At 31.9% G+C, this 27,244-nt stretch overlaps 4 protein-coding genes across 7 annotated transcripts; 1 reads left to right on the forward strand and 3 right to left on the reverse strand.

The window, feature by feature from the left end:
- Positions 1 to 470: 470 nt before the first annotated feature.
- LOC117210090 (6-phosphogluconate dehydrogenase, decarboxylating) lies at positions 471 to 3,314 on the reverse strand. The gene is made up of 5 exons (XM_033452747.1): positions 3,123 to 3,314; positions 2,575 to 2,798; positions 1,703 to 1,947; positions 998 to 1,623; positions 471 to 925 (listed from the first exon to the last, which is right to left on the reverse strand). Exons 1-5 carry the CDS (start codon positions 3,131 to 3,133, stop codon positions 583 to 585), a joined length of 1,449 nt encoding a protein of 482 aa, XP_033308638.1. The 5' UTR covers positions 3,134 to 3,314; the 3' UTR covers positions 471 to 582.
- A 602-nt stretch (positions 3,315 to 3,916) lies between these two features.
- On the forward strand, positions 3,917 to 7,585 carry LOC117210099 (ADP-ribosylation factor-like protein 5B). Its single transcript, XM_033452760.1, has 3 exons — positions 3,917 to 4,423; positions 5,098 to 5,542; positions 5,617 to 7,585. The coding sequence occupies exons 1-3, from the start codon at positions 4,378 to 4,380 to the stop codon at positions 5,663 to 5,665; spliced, it is 540 nt and encodes a 179-aa protein (XP_033308651.1). The 5' UTR covers positions 3,917 to 4,377; the 3' UTR covers positions 5,666 to 7,585.
- Positions 7,586 to 7,706: 121 nt separating this feature from the next.
- LOC117210092 (probable citrate synthase 2, mitochondrial) lies at positions 7,707 to 10,784 on the reverse strand. Of its 4 annotated transcripts, none has more exons than XM_033452749.1 (4): positions 10,485 to 10,784; positions 10,252 to 10,407; positions 8,725 to 9,642; positions 7,707 to 8,636 (listed from the first exon to the last, which is right to left on the reverse strand). In XM_033452749.1, the coding sequence occupies exons 2-4, from the start codon at positions 10,375 to 10,377 to the stop codon at positions 8,367 to 8,369; spliced, it is 1,314 nt and encodes a 437-aa protein (XP_033308640.1). In that variant the 5' UTR covers positions 10,378 to 10,407; positions 10,485 to 10,784; the 3' UTR covers positions 7,707 to 8,366. The 4 variants fall into 4 exon arrangements, with proteins under 4 accessions (XP_033308640.1, XP_033308643.1, XP_033308641.1 ...); XM_033452752.1 differs by lacking the exon at positions 10,485 to 10,784 and adding an exon at positions 10,027 to 10,060 and having other exon boundaries at positions 10,252 to 10,386; XM_033452750.1 differs by lacking the exon at positions 10,485 to 10,784 and adding an exon at positions 9,889 to 10,060 and having other exon boundaries at positions 10,252 to 10,386.
- Positions 10,785 to 12,529: 1,745 nt separating this feature from the next.
- Positions 12,530 to 27,201, reverse strand: LOC117210091 (probable citrate synthase 2, mitochondrial). Its single transcript, XM_033452748.1, has 4 exons — positions 26,888 to 27,201; positions 15,552 to 15,707; positions 13,893 to 14,816; positions 12,530 to 13,804 (listed from the first exon to the last, which is right to left on the reverse strand). The coding sequence occupies exons 1-4, from the start codon at positions 26,930 to 26,932 to the stop codon at positions 13,538 to 13,540; spliced, it is 1,392 nt and encodes a 463-aa protein (XP_033308639.1). The 5' UTR covers positions 26,933 to 27,201; the 3' UTR covers positions 12,530 to 13,537.
- Positions 27,202 to 27,244: the final 43 nt, after the last annotated feature.

A 27,244-nucleotide genomic window follows, 5' to 3' on the forward strand; every position in this document is an offset into this window, starting at 1 on the left:
ATTGTAACGACAAATAGGTTAGATAAATTACTTCCGCATTGATTTCACGAGAATGACGAGCGACTTCACAAGTCATGCTCTACTATTTTTTCATAATATAGACTTTCTTATACGAAAGCATATGTACATAGGTAGGTGTATGTTAGAAATTATTACTGCTTTCATTTCCTGGATAAATATACAGTTTCCTGATACACACGCGCGCGCGCACGCACTCACACATATATATGCATGCAAGTGTATATTGGCCTATCATTTTATTGTATAAAATTGTATGTAAGTATGTATATTGTATTTTAGTAAAGTAATGTATTATAGAAGAATAATAATCTTTATTTTTGAAAAATATCAGTTTATAATTCAAGAAAGAACAAATAATTTATACACATATACAAATGTATGTAATATATTTTTTTAGTAAACTTGTATCTTTTTAAACAAAATATTTTCAGCAGTTTTACATAACCAGTTATTATTATCAGACCTAATACATATTGATAGATTTATCAACCATAACATTAACCTCAATTGTAACATTAACTGTATGTACATTTTATTAGCATAAAATTATGTTAGTAATTATTATACATCATATGTAGATGCAGATACATTTCCACCATGCCCAGTCCAATTAGTATGTACAAATTTTCCTTCTTGGCCAAGTAATTCATATGTGTGAGCTCCAAAGTAATCTCGTTGAGCTTGAAGTAAATTTGCTGGAAGTCGAGCTGTTCTATAGCCATCATAGAAAGCTAAAGCAGTTGATAATGCAGGAGTTGCTATGCCTAATGTTACAGCTGTAGATACTACTATCCGAGCACTAGCTTGACATTCTTTCATTGCATTAGCAAAGAAATCATCTAATAATAAATTGGAAAGTTTTGGATTCTTTTCAAATGCTGTTTTTATATTTCCCAAAAATGCACTAAAAGCAAAAATTAAATGATAAATTATTGTTACTAAAATTATTATAAAATTTCCATAAAAATCTGTGTACCTTCTTATAATACATCCACCTCTCCACATAAGAGCTATACCACCATAATTCAAATTCCAATTGTGAATTTTAGCAGCCTCTCTTAATAACATAAATCCTTGTGCATAGGAAATAATTTTGGAGGCATAGAGAGCTTTCTTCAAATGCTCTAGGAACTGTTTCTTGTCGCCTTGATATATAGCATCAGGACCTTGCAATACCGAGCTTGCTTCTATTCTTTCACTTTGTAAGGCAGAAAGGCATCTAGCAAAGACTGATTCTCCTATTAGAGTTACAGGTACTCCATAATCTAGTGCTGCAATAGCTGTCCACTTTCCAGTTCCTTTTTGACCAGCTGTATCCCTAATTCGCTCTAATAAATATCCTTTTTCATCCTTATATTTAAGGATATCTTTCGTAATTTCAATTAAAAATGAGTCAAGTTCTCCTTTATTCCAATCTTCAAAGACCTGACTCATTTCTTCTGGATTAAGTTTTAAACCATTTCGCATAATGTGATATGCTTCGCAAATAAGTTGCATATCACCATACTCAATACCATTATGTACCATTTTTACAAAGTGTCCTGCACCTCTTTCGCCAACCCAATCACAACAAGGTTCTCTATTAACTTTTGCGCAGATTGACTAAAAAAATATATACGCTTAAGTAATTTATATTATACATTAAATAAATAATCATATTTCAATGCTAAAAAAAAATCACCTGAAAGATTTGTTTAATATGTGGCCAAGCTTTGGGATTTCCACCTGGCATTAAAGATGGTCCATATCGAGCACCATCTTCACCTCCACTAACACCACTACCAACAAATAGAATTCCTTTCTTTTCTAGTTCCTTAGTTCGTCTATCAGTATCCTGGTACTCAGAGTTACCACCATCAATAATAATATCTCCAGGAGACAATAAAGGTACTAATTGTTCAATAAATGCATCCACAGCAGCACCAGCTTTAAAGATGATATAGTATTGTACATGATTATTTCAATTACATAAAATTCTCAGGTAAACTATATGAAGAAAATAAAAGAAGAATGCTAGTCTCGACCTACAGTGAGACTTATAAGGATAGTATCAAAGCCATAGAACTAAAAAGATCTAAATACTTAGATATGAAAATACTGCTTCTAGTAACAAAATTAATGCACAAATAACACTAATAGTAATGATAATTGAAAAGAGTTATAAATACAAAATAAACAAAAGTACAGAATGTAGAATATGCAATAGATGGAAATTAGAAGCCAAGTCTTAACTAACCCATATACTCATATACAAAGAAGTAAGACCAAAATGGATAGAAAATGGTAAAGTAATACAGATTTTAAAGAGTTATGATCCCTCTGCTTAGAACATTAGAAAGAAAACAGAAATCTAAAAAAGACATGAAGTATATCACTATATACTAGTTAACGAAAGACTGAAAGATATACAAACTACACTAAGTATACTACCTGAAACAACTAGTATCACTACAAATACACATCTAAATACAAGTTTAGGAGTAGTAATAGATTTAAGAAGTTTGGGAGGTCAAATTCTTGTTCTCAAATTTATAATTTATAACAGGAATTTACCTTTTACTAAAAGCATTACTCTTTTTGGTGATTTTAGTTTGTCTACCATTTCTTTCAATGAATATGCACCAATTATTTTTGTGCCCTTTGCTTCATTTTCCAAAAAAGATTTGACTTTCTCTGTTGTACGGTTGTAGGCACACACCACAAATCCATGATCATTCATGTTTAGGATTAAATTCTGACCCATAACAGCCAACCCAATAAGGGCAATATCAGCAACTCTATAAAGTAAATTATGTTTTTTATTAAATTAGGAGTCACTTGAAAATATATCTTTTACATTATACATATCTCATACATTATATGTTACATATTACAATATATACAAATGAAAATTTGATTTTCTAAATTAATTTATAATATTTAGTATAATATTTATATTATATTTATTCTTCTTTTTACTTTTTTAAATTAATTAATTACTTATTAAAATTCACTCGAATAGAAATGGTTATATAAACTACATTATCATAAAAACAATTATCTAAATTCTTTTTACAAATTTAAATTTTTAATATATCGGAAATAATGTAAAGATGACTCACGGTTTACTCATTTTAATAAGTATTATTTTTCAAAATAAGATGTGTTTTGTTCTCTTTGGTTTTATATCAAAGCAACAAGTGGCCGAATGCTTTCCCACAAAGATTAAGAATGAATGTTCATACTGGAGTAGATTCGACATCAGCCGACATTTCGTAAGCCAATCGCAGTGCACAAGGTCAACGTAATGTTAACACACTATGGAGACTATTAAAACGTTTCATAATGTTATCACTATTTAGATATATTATAAATGTAATATTAAATGATAATTAAAACGATGGGAAATTCGAACTTTTCATTTTATTATTTCACCTCCTGAAAAACAGCCTTTATAAAGATAGTATTCTACAGAATTTTCAAATATTTATTACATTAAAAAAAATTTTACATTATAGTGTAGAAGAAATAACTAGATAAATCTGATTAATTTGTTAAAGATTGTGTATTTAAATATAAAATATTTATAACTTTTTACAACATATAAAATGTGTAATCTTTTTTGCTCTAAGGCATCAAAATTTAAAGTTTAATTTATATTTTAACCTATATAATAAAATTGTTGCTATTAAAAGGTTTAAATTAATGTTTGTATTATATTGATTATAATCTTTAACATTACAGTTTATCTTAATACAATATAAGATAATATCAGATAATATCAAGTTTTTATAATTATGTGAACTTCGTTCAGTTACATTCACTATAACCAGTTCCCTTGTTTTTTTAAAGGAGAAGATAGTGATTCAGCAAAATCGGTTAGGTAATCTTAGTCAAGAGAATTTCGTTCTAAGAGTTTTAAGTGTTTTCGTTTTACGCGCGTTTAATTAAGTATCCTTTAGCTCCAATCAGTTTACATATATACAGAACTAACATCGCTTTCAGTTATTGCTAAACGATGATTGGACACATCGAACGTATGGATGTTTTAATTGGGAAAGCAACATGTCGCGATTTGCTTGATTAGATTAGGGAAGGTTTTCGTATACATATTTCTTTCACTTTTGGGTTATCCTTACTGTATTTTCAACAGTTTACAACAGTTCTTAAGTATATATTTCACATCATAATGTATCAATAATGAAGCAAATTTACTACAAACATATTGCAAAGGAACTTGACAGAAAAGTGTACATAACCCTCTGACAATGAAATGTCCCACTTCTGCAACTAAATACATCTTTTTTATCGAGAAAAAGACACTACAGAAACACGATTAAATAAATATTAACTGAGTGGTTTACTGTTTTGGTCAATATGGGATTATTATTTGCAAAGTTGTGGAGTCTCTTTGGCAATGAAGGTAAATTTATCATATGTAGTAACAATATTGTGTCACAATTATTGTATTGTTTTATGCGTGTCATCATATAAAATTAAAATTGCAATAAATTTATGCTTAATAATAAGTGAAAAATGATGATCAGTTATTAAAATCATATGAGCAAAAGTCGTGTTCCTTCTTTTTTTTACTTTGATGATATACAAAAATAATTCATAAAATTTAGCAATAATAAATTTACTCAGATAATATAAAACCTATATTAACTTCATGACTATATTCTCTATATTTATATGCTTAAAAAGGATATGGATATAATAGCTTTTTCTGATCACAAAAAATTTAATAATAGATACAATGATAAAAAATAGAAAGTTTGAAATAAATGAATTATAAACCTTGACATATGCTAGTGTGAATACAAATTATAGTTACAAGTGAAACTGTTCTTTGTGAGTTTGCTAATTACTCTTGTAATTAATATATTTTTATTAAAATTGCTTTAAATTTTCATTGTCCTACTTTAAACATATGTTAACATATGTTTTCCATATATTTTTCTTTGACATTATAAGATGAATACTTAACACTTTTGAATACATAATTCAAATAACTATAATTTAAACTATTAAATTTTCTAATTATAATTCATCAAATTTTTATTTAAATGTAATCAAAATCTTTTTATTTTTCAGAACATAAAATAGTAATGGTAGGGTTAGATAATGCTGGTAAAACTACTATATTATACCAGTTCCTAATGAATGAAGTTGTTCATACATCACCAACTATTGGATCCAATGTTGAAGAAGTTGTTTGGAAAAATATTCATTTCATAATGTGGGATTTGGGTGGACAACAAAGCCTGAGAGCTGCATGGTCCACATATTATACTAATACTGAGTTTATTATTATGGTTATAGATAGTACAGATAGGGAAAGACTTGGTGTAATAAGAGAAGAATTGTACTCAATGTTAAATCATGAAGAATTAAGCAAAGCTAATGTCTTAGTTTATGCTAATAAACAAGACTTAAAAGGTAGCATGACAGCTGCTGAAATTTCTAGACAACTAGATTTAACTTCCATTAAAAAACATCAATGGCACATACAAAGCTGTTGTGCACTTACTGGAGAGGGGTAAAAAGAGATTCATTATTAGAGTTACAATCCTATTTATGAAACAAGGTTATTAATGACTTGTAATGTTTTAGGCTTTACCAAGGTCTTGAGTGGATTGTTGGACGTTTAAAAAAGACATGACGTACATTATGAGGATTGATTTTAAATATAATAAGATATCTAAACTGTAAAGTATATGTTCAATGTAAGTTACTGTGCCACTCTACGATTGTACAAATGATATAAGAATGAATGATCTTTTTCAAATGGTACATTAGCTTCATGCATAACTTAAAGTGTAACTGCATATATTGATTAACATTATTGCTGCAGACACTTAATATATCAAGTGGTGGACGGGTAAATTTTGTCTCATCTATTAATGTGATATAAGATATAATGGTAAATGATTATGATATAAAACTAAAATAATGTTTTAACTATTCTCTGTGTAAAATATATTCAAAACATTATGTTATAAGAAAATGGAAAAATTTAGAATATCCAGAGTCTTTTATAGAAAATATTGTTGCATTAAGAGAAGTATCTATAGTAAAAATTTTTTTATCTGTGTATAAGAAAATATATATATTATAAACACTTTACAACAGGACTGCCAAATTTAATGTATGGTCTATGAGCACATCCGATTATTTATAGCTATAAATGCTATATTAAAATTGCAGTCTGAAAACTATAAAATTTTATTTTTGATTCAATAACAAATGTAGTGAAAATATTGCATGCGTATTTGAAGGATAAAGAATTTAATCTTGATCCCGTCCACCTTTGTTTATATAACAATAAAGATAGATGAGGTATTTCTATTTGTTCTATTGAGTTAATGCACAGATAAAAATTATTTAACCTGTGCAGTTTTCAAAAATATACCTATGTACATAGTTTTTTATACTTCACATTAATAGTAAACACTTGTAAAAAGTCAACTTCAATTTAGCACCAATTAAACCACATATTTTTCAACGTTCTGTACAAGAATTTAAATATTTCTTAATACTTGATACTGCAAACATCTTCAAGAATTTCAAGGCAAATTATTCAACCAATCTAATCAAACATTTAGAAGCAGAAAACTGCTCTGTGATACGAGTATTCAACAGTGAGATGGTTGTTTATTGGGAATATTTAATTCCATTTGTATGCAAAATATTACAAAGATGTGTTTTATATACAAAACTCATTTGATTGTTAAAATATATCTATTGTATTCTTCAATATATGTATTATGGATTATTTTAAGTATTACTAATCTCTAACTATCCGATTAACAGCTGTCTCATTTATTTTATTTACTTCATGATTATAGTAATTAATTTTTGTATAGCTAAAAATACTCTAGTATTTGACAATTACTAAAATTTAGAACACACACGTTAGTAACATATGAGAAAGACGATTGTAGAAATTGTTAACATCATCGTATGAAAGACAAATGCCGTCTAAAACAAGAGTGAGATCATACATTTAACATTTCATAAGAATAAATAGCAGTTTTCTCATATTGAGAAAAGAAGCAATTAATTGTCTTAACTATGACATATTATTACAAATACACAATATTATAATATATACTGTCGTTAACAAAGCTTTCATTATATAGAAGTTTTGAAATACAGTACAACATATAGGTTGTTTAATTTCATTACTATATAACTTTCATTATATAAGTCATGTGAATCAGATATATGTGTCTGCATTTAAGCTTCTTATATGATTAGATATTAATCAAACAAAATTTCAAAAATTAACAAGTTTAAAAATGTTTGTTTTAAATTGGTTATTTTTAATTGATTAACATAGCAAGCATGAAATGTTTACGTATAAGATTGTTAATTAACATAAGGACTGAGATTAATGTAAAATAAATTTATCAAACTTTCTTTTATGAGATGTCAAAAAAGAACTACGTACTGTAATATACAATTTCCTATCCTGTTTATCCGATTTTATTAATTGAAATTACGGTATAATACAATGAGATTATAAAACAAATTATGTACATGCTATATTAATTCGAATAAATGAGCAGTAACTTTTTTACATTTCTGTTTTAAAATTCTTTTACATTATATATTTTACTATATTTTATTCCTTCCTTTCATATATGAATAATAATTAAAATGTATAATAAATAAACAGTGTAAATTGTTTAGAAAGTATCTGCAGGTGATAGAAATTACGAAATTCCGAAGAAACAATTTCTAATGGTCTAGTAATCGAACGATAAAAGCTTTGAAAATTTCTTCACCATTGCGAAAAAATTACTTATCGCTCTCCACTACTCTCACACTCACGGAAAACTTTCCCCTCCCATAGATAAAGATCCACGGAAAGGAGGTGATCGATACAAGATACAATGATTGGCAATATTATTATATATATTGGTAATATTAACAATTAATAAATCGATGGACGAGCCGAAAACGAACTTGCCGCGAATGGAGAAACCAGAAGTCAAAAAGATTCTAAATTCTCGGCTGATCAATTTATTTCTTGCGTCTCATCACGAGACTGATCCTTCGAGTGGCTTTTGTTAGTCGGTACACACGTGTAAATTTCACCACAGGATCAGACAGCAGTAAATGTTTAGTGATTTACTAACTGTACAATGAATTATGTCATTTTTATTTCTAAAATTGTTATTGCATAAGTTAATAAAAAGCAACACGTGTATTTACAATGAATTTTGTTTACCGTTAATGCACGCATTTTCTTAAAGAGCTTGACGATTAAATTGTATATAAGTTCGTTCTATGTTGCAAAAACGCTATTTAGAAAGCTTTAGTGAACATAATTTTTCACGAATAAGAATGGTTTTCTTTTATTTAGCTTTAACCAATTCCATAAGCTTGTCAGTGCTTATGGATTTGGGTCTTTCTATTGGAAGGCCGAGAGCACGAGACCAAACGAGAGATGCCAGAACACCAAGAGCACGTGATATTCCGAACAGGACAGTGTAATATTGCATCTCTGTCATTCCATAGCATTGTAGAAGAACTCCCGAATGAGCATCTACATTTGGCCATGGGTTTGCTACTTTACCAAGTTCCATAAGAATGGGGGGAACTACTTTATACACTTGAGCAACGAGCTAGATATATACGAATATAGTCATTAGCAAGGAATAAACCACATAGAAACTTTATACAAATATTAAATGAGTTATTCGAGAATTTTACCTTGATTAGTTTGTCATCCGGCATGTGTTTCATTGCATATTCTCTTTGGCATATATACCTAGGATCAGTCTTTCTGAGTATGGCATGACCGTATCCAGGAATGACCTGACCGTTCTTCAGCGTCTTCCAAATAAAGCCTTTCAGCTCGTCATCAGTAGGACTATCTCCGATTTCAGCGCACGCCTTCTTTAGCCATAGCAATACTTCTTGACTTGCAAGGCCATGAAGAGGACCTGCCAAACCGCTCATTCCACAGCCGAATGCCGAATAGGGATCGGACAATGTCGAAGCCACCAAATGGGTCGTGTGCGCACATACATTTCCACCTTCATGATCAGCGTGAATCGTTAGGTATAATCGTAAAAGTTCAGCAAATTGTGGGTCGTCGTAACCGAGCATTTTTGCGAAATTGCCAGACCAGTCTCCGCCTGGGTCCACAGATGCCTCGAGTTTGCCATCCTTGTAAAGGTTTCTGTATATCATGGCACAGAGTACGGGTAATCTGGCAATCAGGTTCATTATATCTTCGTAAGTGGCGTCCCAATATTTGGATTTGTGTATACCTGCCTCGTATTCTTTTTTGAATATACTGTCTGTACTTAGAATAGTGAGCGCCGCAGAGAATTGATGCATGGGATGAACCGACTTGGGGAAGTTGTTCAGAGTTTTGACTATGTAATCAGGTAATGCGCACCTGGAGGCCCATTCTTTAGAGATTTCTTTCACTTGGGCTTCCGTAGGAACATCACCGGTAATCAGCAGCCAGAACAAACCTTCCGGAAGTGGTTCGTCTTTGATTTTCGGTAGAATCTTCCGGCATTCCAGAATCGATTTTCCTCGAAATTTAATACCTTCTTCAGGATCTAGAACCGATGGTTCCCATACAAGTCCTAACATCCCGCGCATACCACCATAAATCTAAAAAGTAACGAAAAGTTATCACGCGATATCAACATTAGGCGCAAAAAGATAGAAGAAAAAAGGGGAGATATGTTCAGTGACATTGACCTCTGACTATTGACTACAGGAGCCGCACTTTAAACTGATTTGAATGCTACTTTCATATCGTTCGTAATCTAATTTTGCATATGAGAATAGGAACATAAGCATAGAACGTAACATACGAAAAAAAGAAAGAAAAGAAGGAGAAAATATTTTATTTACATATTATTGCATAAGTTTTTTCCTTAGTCAGATCTCGTTAAATTAAACACAAAGAATTCTATTGCCTCCAGAAAATCATTGAGAAAGTGATACAAAGATTACGATTGTTAGGCGGGTAGAATTATTCCGAGAACCTACAAATTTGTTTATATGTACAGTCCTTATCGTCCACCTATGAACATTACAAAAGTTAATACGTATTGTGTTTTCTACGTGCCTTAATCTATTAATATATCATTTTTGTCACGTAACGTTCCGTTCTGGCAATAACATTGCTGTTACGTTCGATAATCTATTCATCATCGGATGTTTAACAAGAAAAACGAATGACATAGTCGGAATTGCACAACAAACAAGAATTACCATGTTCACGGTAACGTCTCCAACTTTGGTGGTTCCGTACTTTTTACGGAAAGCCGCGACACGCTCTTGTTCTTTAGGAATTTTCTCAGCCAAAATCTTTTTAAGATCGGTGAAGGCATTGCTCATTGATCTTATGAATAAGGACAAGACTATGTTCTGTAAAAACGAGAAAAAGGAATTAATTCACCGCTGTATTATGAAATTGTTTAAATCTATTAATTTCGGTTACATACATTGCGAGGAAATCAAACGTTTAGCATTATTTTCAATTTATACAGAAACTAATTATTACGTAATAAGGGAAGAAACTATTTATATTTATATTTTCTGCCTTTGTGACGAGGACACACGATCTGAAGACGTAAATATTTATTGGTTTTATTGGATTTTCTTCGCTTGACTTGATGGATGTAGTCAAATCCTCGTTATGTACAGAACTTTAAAAATCGATTTTACCAATTTTATTGAACAATTCTGTACGATTGAAGAATTAGAGAATAGACGCGATGTACTAATTGTCGCGTGGATGTCGTGATCACGAACACTGATGTTTGCTATTAATAAAAAAAATTTTTTTCAGAACACGCATACAATACCATTTTTATATTTCCTTCCTAAATCCATAAGTTTATAAAATAGAATAGTTTAAAACATTATAATTTTTTGTGATGTTAGAAAAATATTAAAATACTTTTCTGTATACATTTTCTTTTATATCGACCCGATATTATACAACTCTTCAATTAAAATAATATAAATTCTTAATCATTACGAATAATGTATAATTTCAAAACACAAAGTGTGAACATTGCTTCGTGCTTAGAAAGAGTCAACGTTCATGAGAATTTCAATATATCATCCAAGACTCGCTCGAGGTCATAGGGTCTCGCGTTATAGTTTATTATCAATGCGTTGATCTTGCGAAAACGTGCCGGAAACTCAAAAATTAGAAGAATTATGACGGTTGATATCAAACAACATAATTATACATATTAGATCTCATAATCCATGAAGATAGACGGTAATATCTTTTCTGCCTGTTTAATGCATATTATTGTTCCCCCTTTTTGAGTTCTTATCAACACATTTTTATTTTCAGTAATACAGTTGATATTGATAAACCTTTTACGTTATAAAATTAATCATCTAGATTTTAGCGCGACAAAAAAGAAATTATTTCGGAATTTCATGCGACGGTTATGTCAATGATTATATTATTGGACATTTCTTTTTACAGATGTTTTTAAACTATTAGGTTTTTCATACTTTACTATAGTTGAGCATTCCTATCGAGCACGGGGAATTGTCTGCAGGTCAAAAAAATGGTCAAGATGAAACCACGATGGGAAGATAAAGCTGGTAACAATCTGTAGATTTTGACAATCGTTGCATAACTTGGACCGTTTGATTCCAAAAGCAGAATGAATAAAATCGTTTCTCGACTGTTTCTTGAGCAAACCTTCTCTGTGTATACGATATTGAATTTTTTTACATAATATACAGTTCATTCGTTGCAGTAATTTTTCATAGTCATTTATGTAGATCAAGTACATTAATATTCGTTAAGTGGTCCAATTTGTTTAGATAAATTCCTCTGAGTTGGTCAATATTAATTCGCTTTAAACATTTGATAGAAACTTCATGTAGCGAAATACATGTATATATATATGCTTTAAAACTTTAATTTGATAGAGTTCAAGCGCAAATAGAAAAGCTCGTAACAGATTAAGGCGCGGACCTTGAAGCATCTTATTTTGGCGAGTACGATGAATTTGAAGGATGACTCTCATTCGATACATTATCAGTGTCGAAAATCATATTACATCGTTAGGCGGTTTGCAAACAACCCACGGTAACACCGCGCGCTGTTATCATCTAAATTGTACTAAATCATGCGCGATAATTTTACAAAAATGCCGACGATTTTGCTACCACAATTCGGTGGAATGTACGGTGATTTGGTACTCATTGAGTATTGGTTTTGGAATATTTCTTTACGTGGTTCACAATAACGAATAATAGAATTATTGTAATACGAGTAAGAACAGTAAGCTTTTTATATTTTTGTTTTAAAATTCTTATACTATGTATTGTATAATCTTAAACTATATAATCTACTATATTCTATTTGTTCTTTTGATATACGAATAACAATTAAAAATAAATAATTCAAAATGAAATAAAAATACAAGTCACAAAAAATAAATTGAAAATATTTACTTATCTTATATTTTTATATTTCAATTGTTTATCCTAAAGTGCCAAAAAAAGCCAGATATACTTTTGAAAGATTTGTTTATTTTCACGTTCTTTATAAATAAAGTATCGCACACACTCACTCATTCTTGTAACAGTGGGTTTACCACTAGTCATCATTTTTTAAAATTTAAGTTCACCGAAGTAGATCGATGTGATTGAGCCGAGTTTATAATGTTGTTAAAGAATCTAAAATCAACAACTGGTGCGCAAACACTGCAACATTTTTTACATATTTTATTAGCTCTATTTATTTTGTATTTTACATAGTTTACTAAGAGCCATTATATTTTGCAGACTTCTGCTGGTAAAACGGTATTTAGTAATCACGTAATAATAGCCGTAAGGATAATTATTGTGATTCAATGTATATTCTAAAATTTCTGATATTTTTTTGGCAGTGTCTGTTCAATTTACAATATTTGAAAAACCTTCACTACGCATATTTAGCTTTGTAGTGAACGTTTTAATGATTTACTAACTGTATAATGAATTACGTCACTTTTATTTCTAAAATCGCCGCTCTATAAATTAAACAAAGTGGCAAATATATTTACAATGAATTGTGTTTATCGCTAATGGGCATATTACATCTTTTTAAAGGGTTTGGCAGTTAAACTATATTTAACGGATGAATCTTTTTCGTAGCTTATAGTATATCGCAAAAACTCTACCTCCTTTACACGAAATCTGCATTGTCAACAGAAAAAGGTGAATGAACACGTTATTAAAAGTTTTTGCGATACAGTAAACTGCGAAACCTATTTTTAATGTGTTTACATTCGAAGCACATATCGTTACGTGAGACGATACCTAATTTTACATCTTTTTGATAAGATTCAACAATTAAAACGACTTCCTTGAAGTCATTTAAAATGAATTCGTAATGAGCTCAAGAAGATTACACCTGTCTGTGTATTAATAACATTTTCACCATGACAGAAAGCAGTCAGTTCTTTACTTTTGAAATCATGATGGTGGTGTGTCACAAACTTAAAAGGTGACACCGATTTTTCATAAATAAAGTTGTTTAGGCTTTGACAGATTTCATGAGAAGATCAGTGCTTAGAGATTTGGGCCTTTCTATGGGAAGACCGAGAGCTCGATCCCAAACAAGGGACGCCAGAACACCAAGAGCACGCGATACTCCGAACAGGACGGTGTAATAATTCATCTCTTTCATTCCATAGTATTGCAGTAGAACTCCCGAATGAGCATCTACATTTGGCCATGGGTTCTTTACCTTGCCAGTTTCCAAAAGAATGGGTGGAACTACTTTGTATACTTGGGAAACAAGCTGAAAATATAAAAATATAATCATTAATAGACAACAAGCTAAAAGCTTAATACAAATCCTAAAGAAATTATTCATTCTGAAATTTTACCTTGAACAGTTTGTCATCCGGCAAGTGTTTCAATGCAAATTCTCTCTGGCATGTATATCTAGGATCAGTCTTTCTCAGTACGGCATGACCGTATCCAGGAACGACTTGACCGCTCTTCAACGTGTTCCAAATAAATTCCTTCAGCTTATCGTCACTGGGACTGTCTCCAACTTGAGCGCGCAACTTTTCTAGCCATACCAACACTTCTTGATTTGCAAGACCATGGAGAGGACCAGCCAAGCCGTTCATTCCAGCGGCAAATGACAAATACGGATCAGACAATGCCGAACCTACCAAGTGAGTTGTGTGTGCAGATACATTTCCACCTTCGTGATCAGAGTGGATCGTTAGGTATAAGCGCATAAGTTCGATGAATTGTGGATTGTCGTAACCGAGCATGTTCGCGAAATTCCAAGACCAATCTTTTCCCGCATCGACGGATCCCAAGCCTTTACCACCCTTGTAAATATTTCTGTAGATTGTGGCAGCCACTACGGGTAATTTAGCGATCAAATTCATCGAATCTTCGTAAACGGTTTCCCAATATTTGGTCTTGTGTACACCTCCCGTATACGCTTTCACGTATTCACTCTCGCTATTTAGAAGAGTAATAGCGGCGGAGAATTGAGTCATGGGGTGAAGCGATTTGGGGAAGTTGTTCAGAGCTTTGACTACGTGATCAGGTAATGCGCTTCGGGAGGCCCATTCTTGAGAGACTGCTTTCACTTGGGCATCCGTGGGAACGTCGCCAGTAATCAGAAGCCAGAACAAACCTTCTGGAAGCGGTTCCTCACCACCCTTAGCTTTTGGTAGAAGCTTCTGACATTCTGGAATCGACTTTCCTCGGAATCTAATACCTTCTTCAGGATCCAGGACCGACGGTTCCCATACAAGTCCTTTAATTCCACGCATACCACCATACATCTAAAAAGTAACGAAAAGTTATCACGCGATATCAACATCAGGCGAAAAAAGATAGGAGAAAAAAGAGGAGATGTGTTCATTGACATTGATGTCTGATGTAACGACCACAGGAGCCGCACTTTGGACTGGCCTAAATGTTACCTTCACATCTATCATGATTTGATTTTATAAATAAGAATAGAGAGAGAAACGTATAACGTATCATAGAAAATAAAGGCAAAAGAGGCAAAAAGGAAAGATGTCTCATATTGTAGCATAATTTCTTGCTTGGTTGGATCTCATTAAACACAAAGAATTCGATCGCTACTAAAAAATCTCTAAGAACGCGATGTACAAGGAATAAAGTTCATCGAGTATTGATATAGAAATTGCGAGATTTTGTTCTCCGATTATTAGGCAGCCAGAATTTTACCCGCAACCTAAAAGCCTGCCTATATATGTATATTGCGATCACATGATAAGCACGCGGCATACGCGCTGATTTCATGGTCTTTATCACCCACTCGCGAGACATTTATCAATGTCACAAAAAATAACTCGTAGTGTGTCTTTCATAGTGAGATTCCTTATCTTCCACGTGGCTTAATATGTTAATACGTAACGTTCATCGCGTGACGTTCCGCTCTTGCAATAATATTGCTGCGATGCATGATAATTTATTCATCGTCAGATATTTAGTACGTAAAACGTATATAAAACGTATGATAACTGGAAATTGCGCGAACAGACGCATACCATGTCTACGGTGACCTCTCCAACTTTGGTGGATCCATGCTGTTTACGAAAAGCCTTGACACGCTCCTGCTCCTTTGGAATTTTATCAGCCAGAACCTTTTTCAGATCGGTGGAGGCATCGCTCAATGATCTTAAGAATATGGTCGAAGTTATCTTCTGTAAAAAGGAAAAGAAGAAATTAATTCTGGATTATATTCTGAATTTTTTTTTGATCTCGCTTTAATTCTTATTATCTTTAATTCACATAAATATTAATTGTTACATAATAAGAACAGAAACTAGGACACGTGAAAATTAAATTATTACGATATTCTCTGCCTTTGTGGTGATAACAGTCCGAAGACAGGTAAATATTTTATTGGCATCGTAAAACAATTTTCCTCGTTCAACCTGATGGATGTAATTAAATTTTCGTTATGGACAGAATGTTATGTATCGGCGCTACCAGTTGTAACGAATAATCGGCGACAATTGCCGGATTACGTAAAAAGAACGAATTGCGTGTAATGATATATTTGCTCGATCAAGAATACACGTGAAGAGCTAATTCCTGCGCGAATATCGTGATCATTTTAAATTGACGTCTATAATAATAAAAAAAGTGATAAAATATTAAAGCTAACGTCTGCTATTGATAAAGACAATTTTTTGTGAAATATAAATTCGGTATCATTCGTGAGAATTTCAATATATCGTTCAAGCCTCGCTCGAGGTCATGGGGCTCCATGTTAGAGTTCATTATCAATGCATAGACCTTGAAAAAAAGTACTGGAAGACGCTAAGTTAAAAGAATTATTACAGTTGACATTGCGTAGCATAATTGCATATCAGGTTTTATAATCTTAGGTTGAATTATTTTTTATAAACATTTCTCTTTCCAGTAATACAGTTAATACTATTATAATAAATACCTCCTACGCGATAATAAAACTGAAATGAACTATTCGCGTTCCGACATAACTGTTAGGCAGAAAGTTATTTCTGAAACACGCGTAAGTCGGTTACGTTGATGATTATATCATACGATTCGTCTCTCTGTTTCTTATACGTATTTTTAAATTATTAAATCTTTTATACTATTTTATCGTTAAGTATTTCCATAGCAAGTCATTGTCTACAGACTAGCGTAGAAATCTCTAGATAACGGTAAATACAGGCTAAAAGCTGGGGCAGAGAACATCGATTCGTGACCGCATTTTACGATGAGGAATTAGGTCGAGGTGAAATCACAACGGAAAAGTAAAATGGAACATCCGGTGAGAATTAGTGGATTTCGATATTCCTTGTTTAACTTCAATCGATTTCGATATCAAAAACAGAATGTATGAAAATGGTTTCTCATATTTTTTATCACGTGCAAACATCCTCTATGTTTATAATATTGAATTTTTTAAAAAGAACTCTTTAGAAATTGCGCTCGTAATTATTGGACCGACTTTATCGAATTAGAGTCTCTAGTTATACAATGATCCCGTTATGAAATACTTAAATGTAGATTATTGAAAAATTGTTAAATCAAAAATTCAGTCCATCATAGTGATAGGTGTTTTCTTTTGACTGGAGTCATCTACGAGTGTAGTAATATTGTATGATCACACTATACACCGGACGAGACCATCTTCGACGTACATACAATGAATGCTGAATATGAGTCGCCAGTGACCTTGGCCTTTCTATTAAATTTGTCATGCATCTTATAAGATCATTGCACGCGATTCTCTACATACGCGTCGAAGGTATACAAATCTCGCAATTATATACGCGTGATTTAATGATTTATCATTAAACGAAAATAGTATCTCGAAAGTATCGTTTAATTATAACACGAAAGTTGATCCTGTTACATAATAATTCTATATCTGTTCTTATGAAAAAGAATTCGTTCTATAGCAAATGATTTGTGCCGGTGCTATATTTTAGAATTACGTTGTTCTTTTTTTGGCTAGCGTATTGTATTTATAAGTGCAAGGGTTCACCTAGACGTTATTAAATACGTACATGTATACGGAATGTTACATCTGGATACAGGCCAGGGTTCCAAGTGGTTTATGACTAAAAATAAGTAGTTTTACGTGTTCTATAATTTGACCTACACTACATAATGCACACGTGATAAGGAAATTGGATGCAAAGAATGTGTCCTTCGCAACACGAGGATATTCAATGTTAAAAAAATGATTACATACGTTTCACCGGGACGTGCGAAATTTAAGGTGTCGTACGAAATGTCACGATTTTATATACGAATTGATCTTTGGTTAATTTGAAGAATTATTTGATTGGAAACTTTGGATTGTAATTTTAAATTTTTGAATAATCGCTTCCATGATAATTGAATGAATTAATTATCCGGTTTGTAGATAACCGTTCTATTATTCTAAGTGTTGGTTGCTATGAGTGAAAGTAATGTTAAAAATTAAAAATAAATACTCGACGTAGTAGTATTTTAATATAAAAAGTATTGATTATTCCATGTACATGGCCATAAGAGTGTTTGAATATACAGGGTGGTTGGTAACTGGTGGTACAAGCGGAAAGGGGATGATTCTAAGCGAAAAAAGAAGTCAAAAATATAGAATAAAAATTTTTTTTTTAATTTTTCCATCGAGACAACGATCTACAGTGAGATCCGTTATAACGAGACGTGGTAAAGTGCACGCGTACCGAGCGAAAATTCAAAGTCGATTTTCTCGAAAACAAAGCGTCAAACGAAAATTTTTTATTCTGTATTTTCGACTTCTTTTTTCGCGTAGAATCACCCCCTTTCCGCTTGTACCACCAGTTACCAACCACCCTGTATAATTTTCTTAATTACTTTCGATGGCTTAGCTCCGTCGAACAAAATCAAATACCTGAATAATGTTGCTTATCGAACTGCAACATAAGGATAAAGCGAGTTTACAACTCAATCTGTGCGTTGTTCCGTTCACATTCCAAGAATGTATTGCTTCAACTGCAAGTAACAATATACTCGGTACGTAACATAAGACGGATATCAGGTGGTAACCACAACGATGTAACGAAATACTAATTGAATAGATTGAGACTGACTTTTATTTCCGTTATGCGTATCGTTGTGAATCAGGTTGATGATGATCAGTTGATCGAGTGGAAATATTAAAATTTCACTAGAAATGCTAATTCTATTTATCTATTTGTATTGATTGATTACTAGTAAAAGGAAAATAAACCACGTAAAGAAACATTATTTCGATTGAAATATATCGGAATACGATGTAAAATATAACTGTCGCTTTACTATCTTGGAAATATTTGTAATCTCTCAGTAACGAGTATACGATGAATTCTAGTTAGTTAATTGTATCTTTTCTCTTTAAGAATTGCGTTAAATGACTATAATTAAAATTGTCACTGCTGTAAGTCAAGAGAAGACTAACATGAGTTCAGAATCCGAATCAGAAACTTTCACCGTAAACTTTCACTGTATTTCCGATATAATCCTCGCAATTTATAAATCGATCCGAGAATAGCTTGAAATACATTTCATTTTTCATATATTTTTCTTTTTTTACGCGCGAGTAAAAATAAAGCGATGTAACTGATGTGATGAAACAAGAAGAAAGTAAGGAAAAAGGAGAAATATCAACTTACAGTAACATAGCGTCCACTTTTACAAAGTCCCAACTTTTTATGATAAGCGATAATTAGCTGCCTACGAACAAAGTTCAATACTTGATTCCTTGCTCGTGTAAAATATTACTCGAGATATCTCGTAATGAATAAATGGTATTACGTAGCGTTAGGTAGTTTACACGAGTTGGTGTACCAATTTCTACATAATTAATACTTAAGTAATATTCAATATTTATACATCTGGATTCCAATCTTACTTTTGTCAATGCTACCTTATTTTTATATTCTCTGCTTTATCTTATGTAAATTTTGAATGACAAAAAATAAATATAGTCTACTCCGTTTCTTTCGTTGAATCGTTAGAATATTTATTAGTCTAACAACCACAATAACATTTAAACTTTCCAACAAAATATATCACCTGATTGAATGTTTGGCCAGACCGGATAAATCGCATATAAAAACCTGGAAAGTTTTGATTAGCGTCGATACGAAAGATAAATATCTCTGAACTTGTGTATGTAAATCATGTATTATCTTGTATTATCATAATAGCACAGATGGCCTGTTACGTGTGTACATACGTTATGTTATATGATCGTAACATATCGTGACTTTTCCTTCATCGCGTGCAAGTCACTTCGTTTTATCCTCAATACTATAGAAAACAAAAAATGTAGAGGACAATAGGAAACATATTCGTTGACCTTGAATTATCAGTTATACATATGTATACATATGTAAGTTATACGTTTAATGACGAATAAATATGTAAATACAACGATAGTAAGCATAATAATTTATCGTAATTCTTAATTAAGTAAAACCTTCCAAAATTACATGTAATCGAATTCTTAATTTTATACGACTAGCAAGATATATGAGACAAACTGGTATCACGTGAAGCTTTCCTATGATCGGCGCTTAAATGTTAATAAAATTGAAATTATCGAGCGATGATATGGAAATTTCAATACGATGCAATTAGAATCATTTGTGAAATGATTTATTTTTATTCGCTACTGGTATTGGTAAGGAGAGGACTTTAGTAATGCATAGGTCGATCGAAGAAATTGATTTCCAACCTGAAACTCATTTACCACTCATCCGATTAGCTCTATCGTAAGTGCTAAAAGATATTCAACTCGTACAAGATAGTTGAAAGCATTATATTCTTATGATGATAAATCAAGTTTATTAATGATAAATACAGATATAACTTAAATTAATTCATAAGATGCTTTAACGCTAGCGTTTTTTTCCTTATGTGAAGATACTGCCTGCATAGATATAGATAACGATAAAGGTAAAATGTAATACGTTGTTTCTTAATAGTGTTCTAATCTCAACTAAACATGAGGTTGATTTATGTGTTTAGGCGTCTAGTTAAATGTGCAACAAAGATTAGATCCTGGTAGTCAGCTATAATTAAATATCTTGGTAATATAAATCTACTACAACAGATTATCGGCCAACAGATTACAACGATACTTAACCAGATAACATTTGTAAAACAAAGTGTGATAATGTTTTCAAATTATATAAATATTCTACGTGTTATATGTTTGCGACCGATTTTCGCCCGCGATTCGCCGACATATAATATTAACGTACGTCTGAAAGAGTGAAAAGAACAACGAGATCGAGTGGTCAATTAAATTTTGGATCTGTGAATTGGTTATGTCACGATGAACAGAGATTATCATCCCACGTGTTCACAATATATGTATTCACAGATTTGACGTCACGCATCGCGCGCGATTCGCTTCACACCATGTGACCGACAATGACATTACTTGCACTAGTAATCATTTAAATTCTCTCTAGTTTTCAGTGATTTATGCGTGCTGACGCATGTGGTATTACGATGACTTCTTTCTAAAAGTCCATTCCTTAATACGTAAGCACGATTATGTGCCTGAATCTCGCCATCTCGCTATTATACAACTCGGGACATCTTGTTTAAATAATCAGCTACTAGAATAACGATAATAGTTGCATAAATTCATTAACTTGCCATTAATCGGCTATTATACCTGTCTATATATTACGATTCAGTTATAAAAATAGCAAAAAAAAAGCTAAAGAAGTTTGAATTTTAAGAAATACGAGGCCCTAGTGTCTTGGTAATGAACGGACAATTTATGGTATATCAAAAATTCACACGATGTCGCAACCAACGAACAACGATACATTCCTACAGTCCAGCCATTCTATGGTTTTATCGTTGAACTTTGGGTACAGGCGCGAATGTTATATGTGCCGGATTATTCGCGTGCATTAGGTCAATCGCATTACTCATTAATATGTTATCGCGATTACAATTTAGTTTCTTATTGATAAACTCGAATAAATTAATCATTTTGTCGATATTTATTAATTCAATCAGGCAAAACGATCGAATCACGTGTCTTTAGACATTTCATTTATCGATATGAAATATAAATTTCGTTGGTGCAAGTCGAGGTTATCTTAATCTGCTCGAGAGTCTGAATTTTCCGTGACCACAGTGACGTCATATAAAATGAATTTTCATTTCTACTCGTTTCATGGCCGATCTCTACCATAATACGGAAATTGAAGTACGAAGAAAATATGCGAATGCACATTTCAGCGAAATGAAGATCTCTGACCTTATTTCCTCTCTCGATTGAAAGTAGGCTGACATCACCGTGTTCTTGGCGAGAACCAGTTCTCCTTTCTTTACTACACCGATCCTCATTATGAGCAAGTTTCTGCGTGCTCGCTAAGGAATTCTAAATTTTTCGACATACTTGAAACCGTTTTTGAGCAATACGGGTACGAAAGAGTTTTCGAAATTGGACGAAACAAATAAATTGTGAAATTAAATTAAACTGAATCGTAAAATCTAATCAAATCCTTGTGCGAGTCAAAAAAACAAATATGTGTTACGACAACAATATCTTAACTACCGCTTATCAGAGTCGACGATAATCAAAATGAATCATTGTACAAGTAGTAATGGCAATCGCAAGATTAATTTTCTAAAAAACTCAATGACGACAAACTAAATAAATATCGATTAGTAGGCCAAAAACACATCGTCTGTTAGCTATAGAATATACAGGTTAACTTATTTCAGACTGTATACTTATATACAGGGTGGTTAGTAACTGGTGGTACAAGCGGAAAGGGGGTGATTCTATGCGAAAAAAGAAGTCGAAAATATAGAATAAAAATTTTTCGTTTGACGCTTTGTTTTCGAGAAAATCGACCTTGAATTTTCGCTCGGTACGCGTGCACTTTACCACGTCCCGTTATAACGGATCTCACTGTAGATCGTTGTCTCGATGGAAAAATTAAAAAAAAAAAAAATTTTTTTTTTAATTTTTATTCTACATTTTCGACTTCTTTTTTCGCGTAGAATCACCCCCTTTCCGCTTGTACCAGCAGTTACCAACCACCTTGTATATTTATATACATACATAATTACCGATATCTAAATGAATTTATATTTATTTAAAGGGAAAACAAAAGAATTTGAGAAGGAGTAAATTTTATTGCACATCGAACCATGGCATCTGCTGGGTAAATTATTAAAAACACTTCAGAAGTAAACCATCGATGTTAATTATATGAATATTATATAGATTTCCTTTTAACTTTCTTTTTCTCTCTTTTGTGGTTTTTCCAAATGAACTATTTTTCGAATTTCTTTTAACATCAAGTGAAATTTTATAATTTGATCCATTTTTCAAAAGGTAAAAAACAATCCTATAAGCAATTAAAATTGTCCGCCGAATACGATATATTTTATTAATTTCTTGTTCGTTCAATTCCATAAGCAGGAAAGTGAAATATCAGCGAAATTTGTTGTTGTGAACGGGTCATTTTTTTATCTTATCATAATCTGCATAAATAAGTATATGACAGGTATATGACGAATATGTTCGCAACATTCACAGTAATGAGCAAAACTGAACACCGCACTTTGAAATAAAATTAATTTTCTAAAATTCGATCAAATGACGATTTTTTTTTTTTATATTAGAAGGATTAGTTTATTAGGTGACATATAAAAATATGATTTTGAGCAATTTGAAAGGAAATTTGAAAAAAGAAAAAAAAATGAAATTCCGAAGGAAATAGTAAGGATCATCTTTCACAACTCTTTTATCTGAGCCTGTTATGAAAATTTAAACAATTCGTTTTATAGATTTGTCAGTTATACAGGGTGGTTGTTAACTGGTGGTACAAGTGGAAAGGGGGTGATTCTACGCGAAAAAAGAAGTCAAAAATATAGAATAAAAATTTTTTTTCTTTTTTTTTCTTTTTTAAATTTTTCCATCAAGACAACGATCTACAGTGAGATCCGTTATAACGAGGCGTGATAAAGTGCACGCGTACCGAGCGAAAATTCAAAGACGATTTTCTCGAAAACAAAGCCTCAAACGAAAAATGTTTATTCTATATTTTCGACTTCTTTTTTCGCATAGAATCACCCCCTTTCCGCTTGTACCACCAGTTACCAACCACCCTGTATAGGTATATATTGAAAATTTCATCGGAATCGATTAACGTTGTTATGAATTACAAACGATTAAAAATGGCGAAAATCGCAGCTTTCACGATTTCTGTCCTAAAATCTGCAGATCCTTACATCACCTTGCAATGATAAAATTCTCAACATATGCAGGATGTCCCAGTTTTTTTCGGTCAAACATTGTCAGTATATTTTTACAAGTCAAGATAAGAAAAATATGTGATATAAGCATATGTCACTCCAACCAGAAAAGAGTTATAACAAAAAAAAAACTATATACGAAATTGTGCGTTATTATGGTACAAAATATGAATAGGTCAGGAATACTTACATCTAGCAGTTGTCAGGAGATATAATACTTCTACTACTTCTAACTTCAACGAGCAATAAACGGGAACTTCGAAGAATAAAAATCCAATTTTTTGTCACTGCTAATCTTGTATCGACAGTTGTCTTATATTGGCGAACATTTTGAAATGGAATTGTAGTTTAAGTTGTAGAGGTATTATGATATCTCTTGACTATTGCTAGATGTAAGTATTCTCGGTCTATTTATACTTTGTATCGTAGTAACGCATGTTCATTGCCGCTCATTTCGCATATCTTTCTTTTTTGTTAACTCTTTAACAATGCTCCCAATAACATATATTTATATGACAATTTTTTCCTTCTCTTGGCCCCTTTAATATACTGACAACGTTTGACCGAAAAAAATTGGAACACCCTGTATATTTCTGACTATGATCACAAATCTTCATAACGTGTTGTTTAAATCTAAAAAAAATTCTTAAAAAGCAACCTTTACTTTTTTTGGCCTGATTCCGGCCAAACAACGATTGTAATTTCTTCGAAACATTTTTACGCATCTAGTAAAATAATCCTTTTAACTTCTCAAAAAAATTAAGTCAGTTGGTTGAATTTAAAAAAATTATTGTTTTAAAGAGTGTGTGTTGAATTTTGCTCATTATTATACATAGAAGAGCTCATACTGCTCATTATCATTAATTGCATAACTAAAAAACATTTGAAGGGCATTGCCAGATACAACACACCCGTAAACTACAATTATCTAATTGATTTCGCGCCATATAATCGTCAAATGGCGCCAAAATGACCGAGAAGGGGGTGTCATGCATGATCCAATTTTTATTAACCCTGAAATTCAATCGTCTTGTCGACAACTGTACGTTTAGCTTTAACTCTTACTTCTTAATATACTTTGTAATACCTTTCCAATATAGAATATGCAATAAAGAATCTGTAATTTTTTTTAATTGAATTGTAAGAATTTGATACAGATTAGAAGAAGATATGACAAGTAAAATGAGTAAAACACAATGAAATCCAACTTTTTCCTGTAGCGGAAATTTTCATTGCGACCATATTGCCAATAAATTCTTCTATATATAAACTAAAGTTTTTGCTATATTAGGATATTGTCAAGTTATATTACTTAATGATAAGTGACAATAATAAACGATTTTATATTGTATAGGAGAGAGAAAAGGAAGAAATGGTTTTGAAGTAGTAGCACGTTACATGATCCGAAGGTCACGTTTATATATCTATAACATTAGGTAATCGGCGAGCCATCTACAAGTTGAGCGAAGAGTTTCTAAATGTGCCAAAAGTTACAGTAGATATACATACACTTTGTATGAAACTATTCATTCAGTCTTTCTATGACTCCAATAATCAAACTTATAATTTAATCAAATATTAATATATTTTCCTAAAAATCAGTTTCAATGTATCTAATTCCCTTCATAAAACTGAGGAAGAAGAATTAATAGAAATTAAAACCGGATGTGTGTACAATTTTGGATAGTAATATCGAAAAAGTTATATGATCAATTCGAAGTTTCATCGGTAAGCAAATATTTGTCAGGGACATCATGAAGGAACGGCCAATGCAGATTACAAGGACAACACAGATTTTGACCTCGAATTCGTTCTAAAATTGTGATACCTTACGAAATTATAATGTCGTGCACTTCTCAATGGACATGTGTATCGACGTAAGAGATTCTCACATATTTTGTATTATATATCAAGTATTATCGCGATAAGTCGCTACAGCAAAAATAGACTGACAGCTTTCAAATTTTCACTAGATTAACCTTCTAATTTTCACATCAACGAACAAAGCAAATATATTATGTATCTTGCATTGTTTTTCCCTATCATATACGCGATCACGGGGAATTCTGTGTTTTCATCGATTAGGACAAAGAGGATATGTCAACTTGTATCAAAACTTCATTCATGCGAATTGTGAGTGTCCACTGCTGCTATACACATTTACATTTCAATTCGACAATTTCATTTATAAATGTTCGAAATGTAAAACAATAGTTAAAATATTTAGTTAATTCTACCTTTATGAGTATTAATTAAAAATCATCATAATTACGGCTCAATTAATATGTCCGGTCTCTAACTTACGATAAATAGTAATCAATAATTATGCATCGTTTAAAAATTTATTACGTAACATATCAGGCTATCAAGCTTGTCTAAATTAATGCCAAGTTCTGTCGGTCAGGTAAACCTTATATCACTCGATATGTAATTCAATGTACAGTTTTAAACAATTGATCAATATATATTCATTTTATGGTTTCCACAATATTTCATATCGCCACTAAATGCAACGATTCGATTAATAATAAGCTGCATCCATGTTAGAGATATTGCCCCAAAATAATGTGCATTGTTGGAGTTTTGTAAAGGTGTTCTGAGCACACGCTCAATACGTCGAACAGCTTCGAGACAAACCTTTCACAGTTTATTTTATAGCACATTTTATCTATCGAATCAACAAACATGACCCAATATTTTGTCTAGATATCATTAACATAGATGATTTGCTATAAATTTGTAAATTTGTATACCGACAGTTTTGATCGTGTTTAGTTACTAGACTATTGGTCGATAGAACGCCTACTACATACTTGGTACCCAGAACCACATAGCCAAACCGAATAGCGTCTTAGCTCTAAACGGTGCAAGGTTCTAGCATTTCGAAAGAGATAAATAATAAAAAAAAACATTTATTTTTATATGACTATCTATTAAAAATTATCAACTATTATTACAAAAAATAATGATGCACGTTAAACACCTGCTTGTCTTTCGAATTTCGCACCGGAACAACGTGAAGTGGTTTAGGAATCATTCAAATATCATATTGTGTACTAAGACCAATCAATTTTTGGTAAATTCATTTACCACGCACCTGAACTTCCAAGCAACGTTTTGGACTGAAATGGAAGAGTGCCATTGTTCTTTATATCCTGGCTTATGGATCCTTCCTCTTTCTTGTTACTGTCACACCAACTATCCAACTGACCACGCGGAGCTCTGGCGCCCAACTCAACTAACTGCTCTCTTCGTTCGTCACAAATATTTCTATCGCGCATGCGCAAAACAGTTAGTGTTTCCAAAGGATCATTTAATGTCTACATATAAATCTGCCATGTTATGTTCATGGAAAATATCAAAATTAACTTTATAACTATTCTTGATAAGTACTTTAAAAAAATTGAAAAGCGAAATGTAGAAGAGTACATTCATAGAGATTAAAATGTACAAT

This window comes from Bombus bifarius, unplaced genomic scaffold (assembly GCF_011952205.1).
Source record: "Bombus bifarius isolate JDL3187 unplaced genomic scaffold, Bbif_JDL3187 scf7180000008199, whole genome shotgun sequence".
Classification (NCBI taxonomy): domain Eukaryota; kingdom Metazoa; phylum Arthropoda; class Insecta; order Hymenoptera; family Apidae; genus Bombus; species Bombus bifarius.

Bases quoted from the DNA above. Each gene is read 5' to 3' on its own strand.
- LOC117210090 (XM_033452747.1), bottom strand. The intron at 1,948-2,574 runs GTAAATTCCTGT...TCATCTTTAAAG, and splicing joins AGTAATGCTTTTAGTAAAAG to CTGGTGCTGCTGTGGATGCA. The intron at 1,624-1,702 runs GTGATTTTTTTT...ATATTTTTTTAG, and splicing joins ATATTAAACAAATCTTTCAG to TCAATCTGCGCAAAAGTTAA.
- LOC117210099 (XM_033452760.1), top strand. From the start codon at position 4,378: ATGGGATTATTATTTGCAAAGTTGTGGAGTCTCTTTGGCAATGAAG. The intron at 4,424-5,097 runs GTAAATTTATCA...TTTATTTTTCAG, and splicing joins GAGTCTCTTTGGCAATGAAG to AACATAAAATAGTAATGGTA. The intron at 5,543-5,616 runs GTAAAAAGAGAT...GTAATGTTTTAG, and splicing joins TGTGCACTTACTGGAGAGGG to GCTTTACCAAGGTCTTGAGT.
- LOC117210092 (XM_033452749.1), bottom strand. From the start codon at position 10,377: ATGAGCAATGCCTTCACCGATCTTAAAAAGATTTTGGCTGAGAAAATT. The intron at 9,643-10,251 runs GTAATTCTTGTT...GTTACTTTTTAG, and splicing joins GAGACGTTACCGTGAACATG to ATTTATGGTGGTATGCGCGG. The intron at 8,637-8,724 runs GTAAAATTCTCG...GTATATATCTAG, and splicing joins CGGATGACAAACTAATCAAG to CTCGTTGCTCAAGTGTATAA.
- LOC117210091 (XM_033452748.1), bottom strand. From the start codon at position 26,932: ATGGCACTCTTCCATTTCAGTCCAAAACGTTGCTTGGAAGTTCAG. The intron at 14,817-15,551 runs GTATGCGTCTGT...GTTACTTTTTAG, and splicing joins GAGAGGTCACCGTAGACATG to ATGTATGGTGGTATGCGTGG. The intron at 13,805-13,892 runs GTAAAATTTCAG...TTATATTTTCAG, and splicing joins CGGATGACAAACTGTTCAAG to CTTGTTTCCCAAGTATACAA.